Genomic DNA, 16,505 nt, shown 5'->3' with positions numbered 1-16,505 from the left:
GTGTTGGGGTATCTCAAACCTTAATTGCAACAACCGTACAGCCAAATGAGTATTATTGAGCAAGCTGCAATGAATTCCACATTATGTGGAAAATGCTGGAAAAACGCCATGGGTTTGACAGTGCCCATGGAGTGTGAACAGAGCTGGATCATCCAGACTTGAAATGGTGGCTCCATTCTCGCTTCACAGACGCTGACAGACCCGCTGAGATTTTCCAGCATTTTCTGTTTTTGTTTCAGATTTCAGCATCCGCAGTATTTTGCTTTTATCCACTTCAAATGGCTTCTCCACAGCAAAGTAAATGGGGTTTAGGTTGTTATGGGCAGCACCCTGTGGAAGGGTAAACTTTTAAAACTTGTCAATTGAACTAAATCAACAGCACACAGGTTTCAAAATTCTGCTAAAGGCATCGCATAATTAGTAAAGAAAACCACACATGAAGTGCATGCATAATCTCTCTCAGCAGTATTTGCCCCGAGAAAATATTTTAGGCATGTCTATTCCTTTACTCGTCACAGCAAAGGTGCCACACAAGCTGACGTCTTTGGCCTGCGTTGCCTATGCAAGATCCTGAAAATCACAAAGAGAGACAGCATCACCCACAAGAACATGCTAGAGGACTGTCACGCAGGACATTGTGACAGGGAAATAACTGAGGCTGACAGGCCATGTCCTTTCAACTCTGGAAGGAGGTGGGGGCAGGCCAAAGAAAACCCGATGAAGTACATTTAAGGAGGACCTCTGAGAGTGTGACTGTGGAAGTTAGGTTACAAACAATTGTGAAAATTAAAGTTCCATAATTGTCAAAAAACTCTGTCAAGTAGTGGAAAATGATTATTAGCCAAACAAGACCTTCAATCAGGCCTTCGGTAAGGTCAACGCTTACGTACTCATGGATAAGTGAGTATATCTAAAACCTTGTTCCATAAACACTGCATTCCAGGCTAGGACAACAGGATGAAAACAATGAACAAGGTACCATGACAATTACCAAGTAGCAAGATATGGGGACTTATTATGCTAATGAAGGATTGGTTTTCTATTGGAATAGAAAGGGCAAAAGGCCCTTTGATTGGGTGGATATGTATGCCAATGAAGGATTAGAAAAAATTGCTCGTTTCTCATTTGCTGTAATTAACTCATAACTGCTGAATTTTCTGTATGAATCAACAGAACACCCGACAATATTTTGCTTGCCTCGTGTTCTCACTTGTGCACAAGTTACTAAAGCTTGGAAATAGAGTATCTGGGTTTAAGTGTTGTTTGTACCCAAAGCCGACGACATGACCTAGAGAGTCACCTGGACTGGATCAAAAGAGAGATTGCGATGGACTGGGGCAGGTGGTGGAATCTTGCAGCCTGTAGTTCCTGCGCTCCCTTTCAAGACAAAGTCTAAGTAGGTTTATGCCATTAGTTCCTCGACGGGATATATACCTTCAGAATAATATCAGATCCAAAAACATCTTTTGTCTCATTAATTGTGGCTCCAGCCTCTCTATATTGGTCATCGGAGAATTTGGCACCTTCGCCAGCTGTCGATTCCACTTTCACGGTAAAACCCTGCTTGACAAGGGCTTGGACACCTGCAGGAGACACGGCCACCCTCCTTTCATTCTTATAAATCTCCTTCGGAATCCCGACAACCAAATCTTTGTAACGGACACCTATATAAAACAGCAGAAACAAGCTCAGTGAAAAGAATTGTAGGGATATCAAAGAGTTGATGGAAAAGATGGGCCTCTCCAAATGTTTCCACAAAGAACCAGAAAATTTCCACTCAGTTGCATGCTGTTGAGTCAAGATTTATGATTTGTTTTCTAGAATTTTCCATCGTAGTTCTCCATCACTTTTAACAACATACATGATACATTGCAATCATAACTGGATCATTAGGACATTTTTGAATAAACAGTGAAATTTTACATCTTAAAAAATATATAAATTGTACAGCAATACCAGAAAATTCTGGAAACAAATCAAGTCCAACAGCATCTGTGCTGAGACAAAAATAGGGTTAATGTTTCAGGACAATGACTTTGTCAAAACTGGAAGATGTGGCGAATGAAAAGTTTATAAGTAGGTATGGCACCAAGTCAAAGGGAGAGGTTCGGATTCAGGGCAGAAGCTAAAGATGAAAGATGCGTCCAGAGGGTGCCTGAATGATTATAATAGAATAGAGATAGACATAGAATCCCTGCAGTGCAGAAGGAGGCCATCTGGCCCATTGAGTCTGCACCAACCACAATCCCACCCAGATCTTATCTTCATAACCCCATGCATTTAACCTAGCTAGATCCCCTGACACTAAGGGGCAATTTAGCATGGCCAATCCACCTAACCTGCACATCTTTGGACTATGGGAGGAAACCGGAGCAGCCGGAGGAAACCCACACAGACATGGGGAGAATGTGCAAACTCCACAGTGCCCGAGACCGGAATTGAACCAGGTCCCTGGCGCTGTGAGGCAGCAGTGCTAAGCATTGTGCCAACGTGCAGCCACAGGGGGGGGGAGGGGGGGGGCGGCATTTATTGCCCATCCCTGACTCCCCTTTCAGAGGACATTTGAGTCAACCACAATGCTGTGGGTCCTAAGGGCATTAGCAAACCAGGTGGGTTTATACAACAATCGATAATGGTTTCATGGTCAACATTAGACTTCCAGTGCCAGATTTTTAAAATTGAATTCAAATTTTACTATCTATTATGAGATTCAAACCTGGGTCCCCAGAGCATTACCCTGGGTCTTTGGATTACTAGTCCAGTGACAATATCACTGTGCCACTTGTCTTCAATTGTGAAAATGAATGTTGAGGCAAGAAGCCTAATGAATGAGGCGCCGTTCCTCCAGCTATTACTCAGTTTCATTGCAACGATGTAGGAGAAAGGTCAGATTGGGAAGCTCATTGTCACACGTGCAGAGGGAACAGAGATTTGCAGCAAAATGATTGCCCAATGTGTATACAGTCTCCACAGCATGGGAGAAAATTGCACAATGAGGAGAAAATATCAGATAGAAAGTTGGATACAAGTGAAATTAATCACTTCCTCGACCAGGAGACTGTCTGCGGCTCTGGATTGCGAGGAGGACGGGAAAGGTGCCGGAGGAAGGAGAGCAAGGGTTGGGGAGTGCAGGAGGAGGAGACAAGTGTTCATGGAAGAAATAGCCTCTGTGGAAATGCTGAAAGAGAAGGGGAGCTGAAGGTGCATTCAATCGGGAAACTGCGCTGGAGTTAGCAGAAATGGCAGAGGATGACCCACCAAAACATGGAGGCTGGCAGTCTGGGAGGCAAGAATAAGGAGAATTCAATCATGATATGAGGACGAAGGAGAAGAATTGAAGATGCAAATATAGAAAAAACACATTGAGGACTGGGGGACCCTGGGGCACAGTCCCAACTAAGGGAAAAGGAAGACACATCAGAAGCTCTTGGCTGTATCACACATACAACAGAGGCAGAAACTAGGGAAAGGAAATGAGTTTTTATGAGAAGCAGCGTGAGAAGAAGTACGATCAAGTTAGCTATTGAAGTCAAAGGATTGTAGATATCCGTGGGCAACCTATTTTCCGAGATGGAAATAGGAAGTTGACAGTGGGAAGGCAAAAGCCAGAAATGGACTATTGGGAGTTAAGGTGAGGGTGGAAGTTAGAAGCAAAATTAATTACGTTCCTCAACTCAGTCTGAGAATAGGTCATGGTGGGGGCCCTGATAGAACAGAAATGCTCGCTACATACCATAAAAAGACAGGCATAGCAAGGACCCATGAGAATTCCCATTGCAGTGCCTTTTAAATGTAGGAATAAAGTGGAGTTGGAGGAAAGCTTATTCCCTATGAGATTTTTTTTTAGCCTGGCATGGCTGCAGATGGAGAATAGTTGGGCTGCATTAAACTTTCCCCCTCTCACCTTAAACCTGTGGCCCCTTGTAATTGACACTTCCACCCTGGGAAAAAGACTCTGACTATTCACCCTGTCTATGCCTCTCATACTTTTGTGGACCTCTGTCAGGTCTCCCCTCAGCCTCCGTCTTTCCAGTGAAAACAGTCCTAGTTTATTCAACTTCTCCTCGTAGCTAATGCCCTCGAGACCAGGCAACATCCTAGTGAACCTGGTGCACTCTCTCCAAAGCTTCCACGTCCTTCTGGTAGTGTGGTGATCTCACGATGAGTCACAATCTCATTGAATGGCGGAGCAGACTCAATAGCTTACTTCTGTTCCTACGTCAAGAAGGGTCACAATATGAAGTTGTTGAACTCAATATTTTGAAACCGGAGGGCTGTAATGTGCCTAACTGGAAGCTGAGGTGCTGTTCCTCCAGTTTGTGTTGGGCTTTGCTAGAGCATTGCAGCAGACCAAGGATGGACATCTGGGCACGAGAGCAAGTTGCTGAGTTGAAATGGCAAGCGACAGGAAGCTTGGGGTCATGGCTGCAGACGGAGTGAAGGAAAGGGGGACAACTGGTTCACAGGTGTGATAGACAATTTTAGGACAGGTGTATTTCTTCACACAAGGTGATTTCTAATCAGCCGGTACAGGTTATCAGGACAAGCAGCTCAGACTAAAAGATTGAGCTTGTTTAAGGAATATGTTGCTCTAAAAGGGAAAGCGAGAGGGACAGTATCCTGTGAGACAAGATCAAGTGGGCTTCCTCATCCGAAGGTAACATAAGATTTTGGTCTCAATAATGTTTTTGAACTTGCTGCTGAGAGGCCAATCTAAATGGGCTTGGTATCTGATTTTGTGCGCGTGGAATCATCAGTCATCACTTGGTACCTTCCCAATTAGGTCCAGTTGAGATTACACGGGTGTGGCCTTGTCCCATCCCACTGTGTTAAACAACACCCAAGTATACGACAATGCTGTGCCATCTGGTCACTCCAACCTTTTTAATAATGCAATAAAATGACCTATCACACTGCCAATTTATGTTTGCTCAACAGGAAAACTTAGTTTAACATTAATAAAAGGTCACCCAGGGGTTTGGGGAGATATAAATAACCAAGTAGCATTAGATAACACTGCAAATGGAGCTGAAGATTAAATAAGTTACATGGTCTTCATAGCAAGTTATTCTTTCCCCACGGATAGTAATAACTGGACCATCTTGCTGCAGTGCCTCTCACTGTCCAACTAATCAGGCTACCCTGGGTTCCACTCTCACCTACTCAAAACCTGATCAAAGTTTCTTCAAAATGTTTCTCTTTCCATTCCCACACCATGGTTTCTGGGCATGGTTCTATCGCTGGCTTCCCTGTTCCGTTACTTGGTAGGATTGTCTGTAGATGTGGGATCAATGCCCACCTGTATGATGCCGAATCTCAGCTCTACCTCTCCACCACCGCTGTACTATCAAACTGATTGCCCAATATCCATTCTTGACAAAGCCTTCAGTTAAGCAATGGGATGGCCAAAGCTATTGGCCTGAATTTTCCCGCAGATGGACAGTCTGCACAAAAATGCCGGCAGAGGCTCAAATCTGAAGTCCTGCCTCTGAACTTGTCCTCTGCCATTTTTGCAGGAGGGGACGGTGGGTTGGGGGGCTAGATCTAAACAGCACATCCATGTTTCACAGAGGCAGCTGTCCATATCAGCAGCTGCATCCACACGTGTAATTTTGACATAGGTAGGTACAGATTAGACCAAGTCCTTGTGGATTTATTTGGATAGCTTTTTGGAGAGGTGAAGTACTCCTCTGGAAATAGTTTCAGGACACCTTTGGGAAGGAGAGATAAGGCACCCTTTAGAATTGTTAAAAGCAGATACAATTGTGTGTAAAACGTGCACAAACTCACTGGAACTACCAGGCTGCTAAAGGACTGTCAAAACTGTCAAGGAATTGAGCAATGTTGGGTTTTAAATTTTAAAAAATTAAAGAGTTTTTAAAAAATTGCTTGATATTTCGTGCTGTTGACACCTAACTTACAATTCCCATACTTAAAGCCCTTCACAGCCTCGTTTCTATAACCTCCTCCAACTCTAACAACCTCTGTCCTCAAAGACCCCATTTCTCTGATTTCAACAACTTCCACATCCTCTTCTCCCTTCACACTGCCACTGGTATTGTGCCTTCAACCATCCAGGCACATGCTCAGGAATTTACTCCCTAAACCCCTTTGCCTCCCCACATCCTCCAACCCAACCTCTTTGACCAGGTTAATACCTCGTTTTCGACACGGTGTTCATTTTGTCTGATGCCTTTGTGAGGCAGCTTGGGGTGCTTTTCCACATTAACAGGTGCTACTTAAATACAAAGTGTTGTTGTCAAGAATCAACTAAGTAGATTAGGATCACATACAGGTCAGAGTGGGCAAAGATGGTTCCTGTATGTAAGTTTTCCTGGTGCTAGCCCATAAATAACCAGGTTTATTTATTTACTTCAGTCTCAGGGTGAGCGGGCTGTTGGAAATGCCCACCCTAGTTCCACCTGTGAAAGTGGTAGCAGGTTTTAAAATTAAAGTTTATTTATTAGTCACAAGTCGGCTGACATTATCCCCTAGTGGCCACACTCCAGCGCCTGTTCGGGTACACGGAGGGAGAATTTCTCCTTGTAACAAAGCACTGCAACATTTCAATGAAGTGGTGTGCTGGGCCATGCCACAGCACATTATAAAGTCAAAAACAGTGATAGGAGACTGAAGTCATATATTGGCTAATGGCAATGATGACAAAGTTTCCTGACTGACAATGTTACAATTGCAGGTCCCTTTAAGAGTAAAGTAGGACCATCTTCAAAGTGAATTGAGAGCAGGTGATGTTCATTGAAGCTTGTACTCACGGGCTGGGTTTTTCCTCAGTAGGGATGTTACTTCAGGACAGGATGAGGATCCAGAAGGGAAAAGTGGAAACCAGCATGGCATTCCAACTATGGCATCACAATAAAATGGTTGTGACCAGAATATCCTCTGCTGCCTAATTTAGTAAATGGATATTTACCTGATTAACATTGGCAACAGGAGTTTAATAAACCAATTGCATTTTTATGACAATCCAAAAGCTTTGTGGACACTTTTACTGATGAGGTTTCTTTATTTCTAGATTTTTAAAATAGTAATTCAAATTCTTTAACTGCCGTGGCTGAATGTGAACGATCACCCTCTGTGTTATTAATCCAGACATCTGGATTACTATTCCAGTGGCATAACCACTGTAGCCCTGATATATTAAAGGCTACCATGATGGGATTTGAACTCACCACTTTCCAGCCCAGTGGTATTACCACTGTTATTACCAACACTATTACCGGTTGGTGGGACAGGTGTACTAACATCAGCATTTGTGAAGAAGCCAAGAGCACCAGCATTGAGGCCACGATAACCCAAAACCAACTCTGCTGGACTGGCCATGTGCTTAGGATGCCAGAGTCCCGACTGCCAAAGTAAATCTTTGCCCAGCTCAAGGAAGTCACCCGGACAAGGAGGACAAAGGAAGTGTTTCCAAGACACCATAAAGGCTTACCTCAAGAAATGCAACATAGACGTCAATGCCTGGGAGACCCTGGCTCAGAAGAAACCTGCCTGGAGGAACCTCATGATTGAAGGGACACATGGGCAGCACGGTGGCAGAGTGCTTAGCAACGCTGCCTCACAACGCCAAGGACCCGGGTTCAATTCTGGCCTTGAGTGACTGCATGGAGTTTGCATGTTCTCCCCATGTCTGCATGGGTTTCCTCTGGGTGCTCCGGTTTGGTCCCCCAGTCCAAAGATGTATGGGTTAGGTTGATTGTCCATGCTCAATTGCCCCCTACTGTCAGGGAGATTAGCAGGGTAAAAACATGGGGTTACAGGGATGAGGCCTGTGTGGGATTGTCATCAGTGCAGGCTCAATGGGCCGAATGGCCTTTTTCTGCACTGTAGGGATTCTATGATTCTAAACATTCTACAAGAACGCCCAATAACAAGAGGAGGTTCAAAAAAGGAGCCCGAGAAAGAAATGCCAGCGATCTCCAGCCCAAGGACCAATTCCCCCCCCTGGAAACACCTGCCAAGTTTGTGGTCAGAGACGCAGCTCGAGGATCAGGCTCATCTGCCATGCAAGGAACCACAGAACCCGTGATCAGTAACATTATTTAGGTGGACAATAATACTTGTTAGTGAGTGATCGCTGAAAAAGACATTACTGCTACACCACCATAACCACAGATAAAAGTTATAAAAGCAGCTAAATGGTTTACAGGAGTGGATTGATAGATTTATTTTTGTGGACTTCTAACCAGACGGTGATGAGTTCAAATTCCACTCTAACTGATGTTTGAGTACACCTATTAAACTTGCAATGCTTGCCAAATGGCATCGGGTGAAACAAAACTGGGCAGCATAATAGGCGATGACAGAAGGCTGGATCTCCAGTCTGTTTCATGGGATGATGCTTCCCTTTAGCCAAAATGGGGAGCTGAGGTGACAAATCAGATCAGCCATGATCTTATTGAATGGTGGAGCAGGCTAGAGGGGCTGAGTGGCCTATTCCAGTTCCAGTTTGTACGTTACAGAGTCATAGAGGTTTACAGCATGGAAACTGGCCCTTTGGCCCAACTTGTCCATGTCGTCCTTTTTTTTAAAACCCTGAAGCTAGTCCCAATTGCCCGCTTTTGGCCAATCCCCTCTATACCCATCTTACCCATATAACTGTCTAAATGCTTTTTAAAAGACAAAATTATACCCGCCTCTACTACTACCTGTGGCAGCTTGTTCTAGACACTCATCACCCTCGGTGTGAAAAAATTGCCCCTCTGGACCCTTTTGTATCTCTCCCCTCTCACCTTAAACCTACGTCCTCTAGTTTTAGACTCCCCTACCTTTGGGAAAAGATGTTGACTATCTAGCTGATCGATGCCCCTCATTATTTTATAGACCTTTATAAGATCATCCCTCAGCCTTCTACGCTCCAGAGAAAAAAGTCCCAGTCTGTCCAGCCGCTCCTTATAACTCAAACCATCAAGTCCTGGTAGCATCCTAGTAAATCTTTTCTACACTCTTTCTAGTTTAATAACATCCTTTCTATAATAGGGTGACCAGAACTGTACACAGTATTCCAAGTGTGGCCTTCCCAATGTCTTGTACAACTTCAACAAGACGTCCCAACTCCTGTATTCAATGTTCTGACCAATCAAACCAAGCATGCTGAATGCCTTCTTCACCACTCTGTCCACCTGTGACTCCACTTTCAAGGAGCTATGAACATGTATCCCTAGATCTCTTTGTTCTGTAATTCTCCCCAACGCCCTACCATTAACTGAGTAAGTCCTGCCCTGTTTCAATCTACCAAAATGCATCACCTCGCATTTATCTAAATTAAACTCCATCTGCCATTCGTCAGCCCACTGGCCCAATTGATCAAGATCCCATTGCAATCCGAGATAACTTTCTTCACTGTCCACTAGGCCACCAATCTTGGTGTCATCTGCAAACTTGCTAACCATGCCTCCTATATTCTCATCCAAATCATTAATATAAAATGACAAATAACAGTGGACCCAGCACTGATCCCTGAGGCACACCACTGGTCACAGGCCTCCAGTTCGAAAAACAACTCTCTACAACCACCCCCTGGCTTCTGTCATCAAGATGTGGAGATGCCGGTGTTGGACTGGGATAAACACAGTAAGAAGTCTCACAACACTAGGTTAAAGTCCAACAGGTTTATTTGGTAGCAAAAGCCACTAGCTTTCGGAGCGCTGCTCCTTCGTCAGGTAAGTGGGAGTTCTGTTCACAAACAGGGCATATAAAGACACAAACTCAATTTACAAAATAATGGTTGGAATGCGAGCATCCTTATACACATATGACTGTATGGCCAAATTCCCCTCGAACTCGATTTTCAAGTTTGCTGATGACACCACCATAGTGGGTTGGATCTCAATCAATGATGAGATGGAGTAGAGGAAAGAGTTAGAGAATCTGGTGAACTGGTGCGACGACAATAACCTCCCCCTCAATGTCAATAAAACGAAGGCGATAGTCATCGACTTCAGGGAGTGTAGTGGAGGACATGCCCCTGTCAACATCAAAGGGGATGAAGTGGAAATTGTCAAGAGCTTCAAGTTTCTAGGTGTCCAGATCACCAACAACCTGTCCTGGTCCCTCCCAATGCCGACACTATAGTTAAGAAAGCCCACGAATGCCTTTACCTTCTCAGAAGGCTAAGAATATTTGGCATGCCTACTACAACTCTCACCAACTTTTACAGTGCCCCATAGAAAGCATTCTTTCTGGTTGTATCGCAGCTTGTTATGGCTCCTGCTCTGTCCAAGACCGCAAAAATGTACAAAGGGTAATGAATGAAGCCCAGTCCATCACTCAAACTAGTCTCCCATCCATTGACTCTGTCTACACTTCCAGCTGCCTCGGAAAAGCAGCCAGCATAATCAAGGACCCCACACACCCCGGACATTCTCTCTTCCACCTTCTTCCATCGGCAAAAAGATACAAACATCTGAGGACACATATCAAATGACTCAAGAACAATTTCTTCCCTGATGCTATCATGGACCTACCTTGTATTAATTTGATCTTTCTCTACACCCTAGCTATAACTGTAACTCTACATTCTGCACTCTCTTCTTTCCTTCTCAATGCACGGTATACTTTGTCTGTATAGGGCACAAGAAACAATACTTTTCACTGTATACTAATACAGCTGACAATAATAAATCAAATCAAAAGATTGGAGAGGTTGGGACGGTTTTCCTTGGAGAAAAGAAAGCTGAGTGGAGACTCGCTAAAAGTATTTAAGATGGAGAGGTATGGACAGGGTAAATAGTAAGAAATTGTCTCCACTCAAGAAAGTACAGAATCAAAAGGAGTATAAATGATGCGAGAGTGGTGGAGGCAGGTTTGATTGAGGTATTCAAAAGGAAATTGCTATCTGAAAAGAAAGAATGTGCAAGGTTATATGGATAAAACAGCGAGTGGGGCGAGGTTGATTGCTCTTGCAGAGAGCCAGTGTAGACTCTATGGACCGAATAGCCTCCTTCTGCACTGTAAAGATTGTGATTCTGCGATAAGCATTGCTTAAAAAACACAGCTGAAGTTTATAAGTTAGCCTCATAGCAGCAAGTTAAAAACTATGTCGGGGATTCTATTGAAATATATTCTGCAACTGGACACTATTGCGTTGAATTGAAACACTATCTATTCCTCGTATCACTAGGAATAAAGAGAAGGGTTAGGTGGATTAAGAGTCTTGTTGCAACATGGAATTGACAATTGCATCTTTTTGAAAAGGAAAATTGCTTCAATATTAGCAGAGAAACTTGTCACATATTCCTCTGGCTAACAAGGAAGGGGCATTGGGTGCCAGCCTTGCCAGCCATGTACTGGGGCAGCACGGTGGCACAGTGGTTAGCACTGCTGCCTCACAGCGCCAGGGACCCGGGTTCGATTCCCGGCTTGGGTCACTGTCTGTGTGGACTTTGCATGTGTGGGTCTGTGTGGGTTTCCTCCGGGAGCTTTGGTTTCTTCCCACAATCTGAAAGCCGTACTAGTTAGGTGCAATGACCCGAAGAGGCGCCGGAGTGTGACAACTAGGAGAATTTCACAGGAACTTCATTGCCTTACTTGTGACTAATAAATGAATAAACTTTATGTACGCAATGATTTTTTTAAAAAGCCTATGAGAATTAAATTTTAGCTTTAATAAAAAGCTGTTAAAGACACAATGAGATGAATCCTTGTAAACGTCTACAATTCTATTTTGCCTTTTGAACATAGAATTAGCAAGGCAAGGAACTATTTATGCAATTTGCTCAATACTCTGAAGGTACCCTATATCCTGGAATAAAGACACTATTTCCTTACACAAATTCTATATGAACATTATACCCAGCTCTCAGCGACTCCCCTTTCACTGCACACATGCTGGTTTCACATATCACTCCTTTATTGGCAGAGACGCGTTCTCAAGTTTGAGTAAACAGTTGCTGGGAACACTGCCCAACATGGGCCTAGGAAAGGCTGACCAGCTAGTCAGACCTGCAGCAAGATCAATCATTTTTCCTGCACAACCCAAGGAATCATAACATGCACAAGAACATGACAGTCAAACTTAAAAATACTGGGGTGGCACGGTGCTCTTTGACACAAAGGAAGCTAAACAAGAACTTTCAGATGGTTAAATTATATTTGTCTTTATTTCATATTTAAGTATTGATTATATGCGAGTACCATATGGAAAACAATGTGGAGTTTGCCCTCATGTTCCTATACTGACATTAAAAGTAAAGCACAAGCTGATTCTGCAGTTCAGTCAGTGTAGCAACAGCTATACATAATCACGGTTCCCCACATCCATCGGGTCATCCATATTAGTTGTTTTAAGGCATGCAAAGCTCTGTGCTTTTCATGAGCCTGCACAAATAGAATGGAGTGGAATTTGCATTGTGCATCACGAGCTTCCAAGGGGAGCAAACCTCTGGATGGTCAAAACATGTCAGGAGGTTTTAACTGATGTGAATTAAGAACGCATGCAAGTAGCTCACAGGAGCAACTCACTCCTCTTGTTTAACTGCATGCAAACTAATATATTTTTAAAAATCACAAATCTTTACCTTTGACTGCTTGCTGGTTCCACAACACCCGGTAAGTTCTAAAATAACGTTTGCATGGTGTTCGCTTAACTGTCACAGTTGGTACACTGTGGAACAATGGTAAAGAGCAGCACATCGCACCACGGAATAAACTGGCCATGATGAATGGCGGGCGAGGATTGTCCTTCTACTTTTATTTTAAAGTCAAGCCACCCTAGAGAGAAGGGGAAAACAAAACTTAGAATGTAGATAACAGGGAGGCCAGCATTCCCATAAAGCCAGTGACAGATGGTTAAGTAGACACTGTGTTCTTTTTGACTTGGCACTGCACCTCTACTATTAAGACTGCTGTAACACCGGAGATTGTTGCAGCACGGGTTGGTGTAAACCAAAACATTTCCTCTCGTCAGGAATTCAGGATTCTTTAAATGAAAAGGTATGGTGCCCAGTTCTAATGTCATGGGATGCATTACGTTGATCATCTGAAAATTAAAAGTTGCAATTCTGCTGCTGTAGTTAAAAATGGATGAACTCACCAAACCCGTACCCTGCTCAGGGATAAGATTACAGCATCAGAGCACCTATTCTCCAAGCCATGCAACCTTCAATCAGAGCATATCACTGGGAATGCAGCATCAATGAATTTATTCCTCAATTAATCATTTGTTGATTGAAAAGCTCACAGAACTGATCCTGATCAAAGGGCAATAAGCTAAGAGTTTAACCAGCATGCGGAAAAGAGAAGAATCTATCATAATGAATCTGAGGCTTATTGTGCAATTGATAAGCAATAAAATATAATCTGACACTAATGCATGTGGAAGGAAGATAAGTATTCAGGAGAAGGGAAGGTAAATTATTGTAAACATATAAATAAATATATCGCTTATGGTTGAAAGAATGAATTAACATTGTGATACAGCTAAACAATTATGTTTCTGCGACAGATCGATTTTTGCATATCTATTAACTCAGATATAATTTAGTGCCCTTTGTAATCAGTACTATACCCAAACTCATATCTGTTACTACAAAGCTACCGCAAGCAACTTTCTTTGCTCATCCTGTGCCCCCACTGAGGTCTCAACTCGACTGAATTGGCTTTTCTTCCATTAGACCAGTGGTTCCCAAACCTTTTTCACTGGGCCGCACTTTCGGAATAAAAATTGATAAGAAATACATTCAAAAACAAAAAAAAACGACTCCTAGCAGTGCTTGATTCATAACATAGAACACAACTACTTTATAATATGATCATGGGACATCCAGAAAGTATAAAACAATCACTTTGGAAAAATATCTAATCCATGTTTAAATGTTTCTTTGATTGTCCTTGAATCTTCCCGCCACACTTGCCATCCTCTCTCGCCGCACCAGCGTGGCGCGCCGCACCCTTTGGGAACCACTGCGTTAGACATTATTGTCACACTGATTTTTGAATATCAAATCCTCCATTTTTCTCTGTTGTCAATTAATTTCCTCAATTCAATACTGTTTTTCTAAGCACTGTTTTTCACCCTAACATTGCGCCACGTCTAACTCCTTCCCCAGTTACACTTAGAAGTGAATATTTATTTTAACAAGTGCTATTTTGGATCTATTGAGGGTCTGCCATTTCTTTTCATTAATTACATAGGTTGCAACAATTCCAAGCTATGTTGTGTTATTTATTTTGGGTTTTGTTACAATTTATCACAGGGAAACTAAAACATCAATATGGCCCAAGTCACAATATTGACAGCACTGCTACAGAAACTTATTTCTACAATTCCGCTGCTGGATAAATATTATCAACATGGATATGTAACAAATAAATGGCTGAAGAAACTGATACAGCAAACAAAATTGTCCTGATAAATAAACTTAAGGTTCAATGGCGTATATTATTGACACGATGTGGAGTTGCTGGCATTGGACTGGGGTGGACACTGCAAGTCTCACAACAGCAGGTTAAAGTCCAACAGGTTTATTTGGTAGCATGAGCTTTCGGAGGGCTGCTCCTTCATCAGGTGAGTGGAGAGTTGGGTTCACAAACAGGGCATCTATAGACTCTATTGGTGCAGGAGAAAGCACAGAGCCTATAGATTATCTTGCAATTGAGTCTGTTCCCAGATATGCCCTGTTTGTAAACCCAACTCTCCACTCATCTGATGAAGGAACAGCGCTCCGAAAACTTGTGCTACCAAATAAACCTGTTGGACTTTAACCTGGTGTTGAGAGACTTCTTCCTATATTACTGACGAATGCTAATGCTATGTGAGAAATCTGGAGGAGCTCAATAATGTACAAAACCTGTCTGTGAAAGGGATATGGGAGTGCTAAGGAATTAAATTGACTGTGTGTCTGTGATATGTGTTTAGAACACTGTTCAACTCCAGCAGCTGGATTTGAATTCAAAATAGTTTGGAAATGAGCTCTCACTGACAACTATAAAGGTTTCACACAACCTATGCTTGATCATCCTCAGGTGTGGTTCTTACCAGACTCATGAACATGACAGATGATGATGTACTAGAGAATGCAACATTTTTGCCATGTTGGAAATCTTAGTTTTAAGTCCATTGAGGCATGGGAGGGTAAAGGGAAGACGAAACAGCAGCTTATCAGCGTGCAATAGTGAAAACCTTTCACTAGAAATAAATACTGTATTATTCAGGTTTCAGTGGAGATGCAGGAACATACTGCAACTTCTGAGCCTCCAGCCTCAGAGAGTTCACATTCGAAACTTGTTGAATTCAATGTTGAGTCCAGAAGGCTGTAACATGCCTAATGGGAAGATGAAGGGTTGTTGCTCTAGTTTGTGTCAGGCTTCATTGGAGCACTGCAGCCCCAGGCCAAGGACAGACATGTGGGCGTGAAAGTAAGATACTGAGTTGAAGTGGCGAGCGACAGGAAGGTTGGGGTTATGCTTGTGGACTGAGCGAAGGTGTTCTGCAAAGTGGTCACCTGATCTACGTTTCGTCTCCTGCATTGGGAACAGCGAATCCGTGGACAAAATTGAAGGTGATGCAAGTGAAATGCTGCTTCACCCGAAAGGAATGTTTGGGCCTTTGGTCAGTGAGGAGGAAGGAGGTCAAGGGGTGTTGCGATTGCATGGGAAGGTGTTGTGGGATGGGGATGAAGGGTTAGGGGGTCAATGGAGGATTGGACCAGGGTGACCAGGAGGGAGTGGTCCCTGTGGAATGCTGACGGGAGGTGAAGATGTGTTTAGTGGTGGCATCATGCTGGGGTGGAAATGGCAGAGGATCGTCCTTAGGGCGGCACGGTAGCACAGTGGTTAGCACTGCTGCTTCACAGCTCCAGGGTCCCAGGTTCGATTCCCGGCTCGGGTCACTGTCTGTGTGGAGTTTGCACATTCTCCTCGTGTCTACGTGGGTTTCCTCCAGGTGCTCCGGTTTCCTCCCACAGTCCAAAGATGTGCAGGTTAGGTTGATTGGCCAGGTTATAAATTGCCCCTTAGAGTCCTGGGATACGTAGGTTAGAGGGATTAGCGGGTAAATATGTGGGGGTAGGGCCTGGGTGGGATTGTGGTCGGTGCAGACTCGATGGGCCGAATGGCCTCCTTCTGCACTGTAGAGTTTCTATGACTTCTATAACATAGAGGGTTGTGGGGTAAAAACTGAAGATATGAGGGACCCTGCCATGGTTCTGGGAGGGAGGGGAAGGGGCAAGGGCAGAGATGCAGGAGATAGGACACTCAATTGTGTCTGACCTGTCAACCACAGGGTTAAAAAAGTTGATTGTCACTCCACACACAATACTGATTGTAAGAATGCACAGTAGCACAGAAAGGATCTATAACTCTGACAATCATAAAGCAGTGGATTCAATCAAGAAAAAAACATAGAATGATCATTAAAGATTCAAGAGTGTTTAAGAATGATGGTATTTGTAAAGAGGAAGATGGGCATATGAAGTTTGAGAGATGAAATTAAGAGATTAAGTTGCTGACAGAGGTTATTGTACTTGCAGATTTTTAAACTATAA

At 43.4% G+C, this 16,505-nt stretch overlaps 2 protein-coding genes across 3 annotated transcripts in view; both read right to left on the bottom strand.

The window, feature by feature from the left end:
* The window catches only part of atp8b4 (ATPase phospholipid transporting 8B4), a 363,747-nt gene that overhangs the window by 37,543 nt on the left and 309,699 nt on the right, over nt 1-16,505 (bottom strand). The window lies entirely within an intron of this gene.
* The window catches only part of nnt2 (nicotinamide nucleotide transhydrogenase 2), a 75,175-nt gene that overhangs the window by 56,954 nt on the left and 1,716 nt on the right, over nt 1-16,505 (bottom strand). For both annotated transcript variants that reach the window (XM_078241381.1, XM_078241382.1), the window contains exons 2-3: nt 12,540-12,732; nt 1,435-1,664 (exon numbers count right to left, since the gene is read on the bottom strand). In XM_078241381.1, coding sequence (XP_078097507.1) covers nt 1,435-1,664; nt 12,540-12,678 — 369 coding nt within the window. In that variant the 5' untranslated portion in view covers nt 12,679-12,732. The remainder of the gene's footprint in view (nt 1-1,434; nt 1,665-12,539; nt 12,733-16,505) is intronic.

Source organism: Mustelus asterias, chromosome 24, assembly GCF_964213995.1.
Source record: "Mustelus asterias chromosome 24, sMusAst1.hap1.1, whole genome shotgun sequence".
Classification (NCBI taxonomy): Eukaryota; Metazoa; Chordata; class Chondrichthyes; order Carcharhiniformes; family Triakidae; genus Mustelus; species Mustelus asterias.
This window is presented reverse-complemented; position numbering and strand designations above follow the sequence as displayed.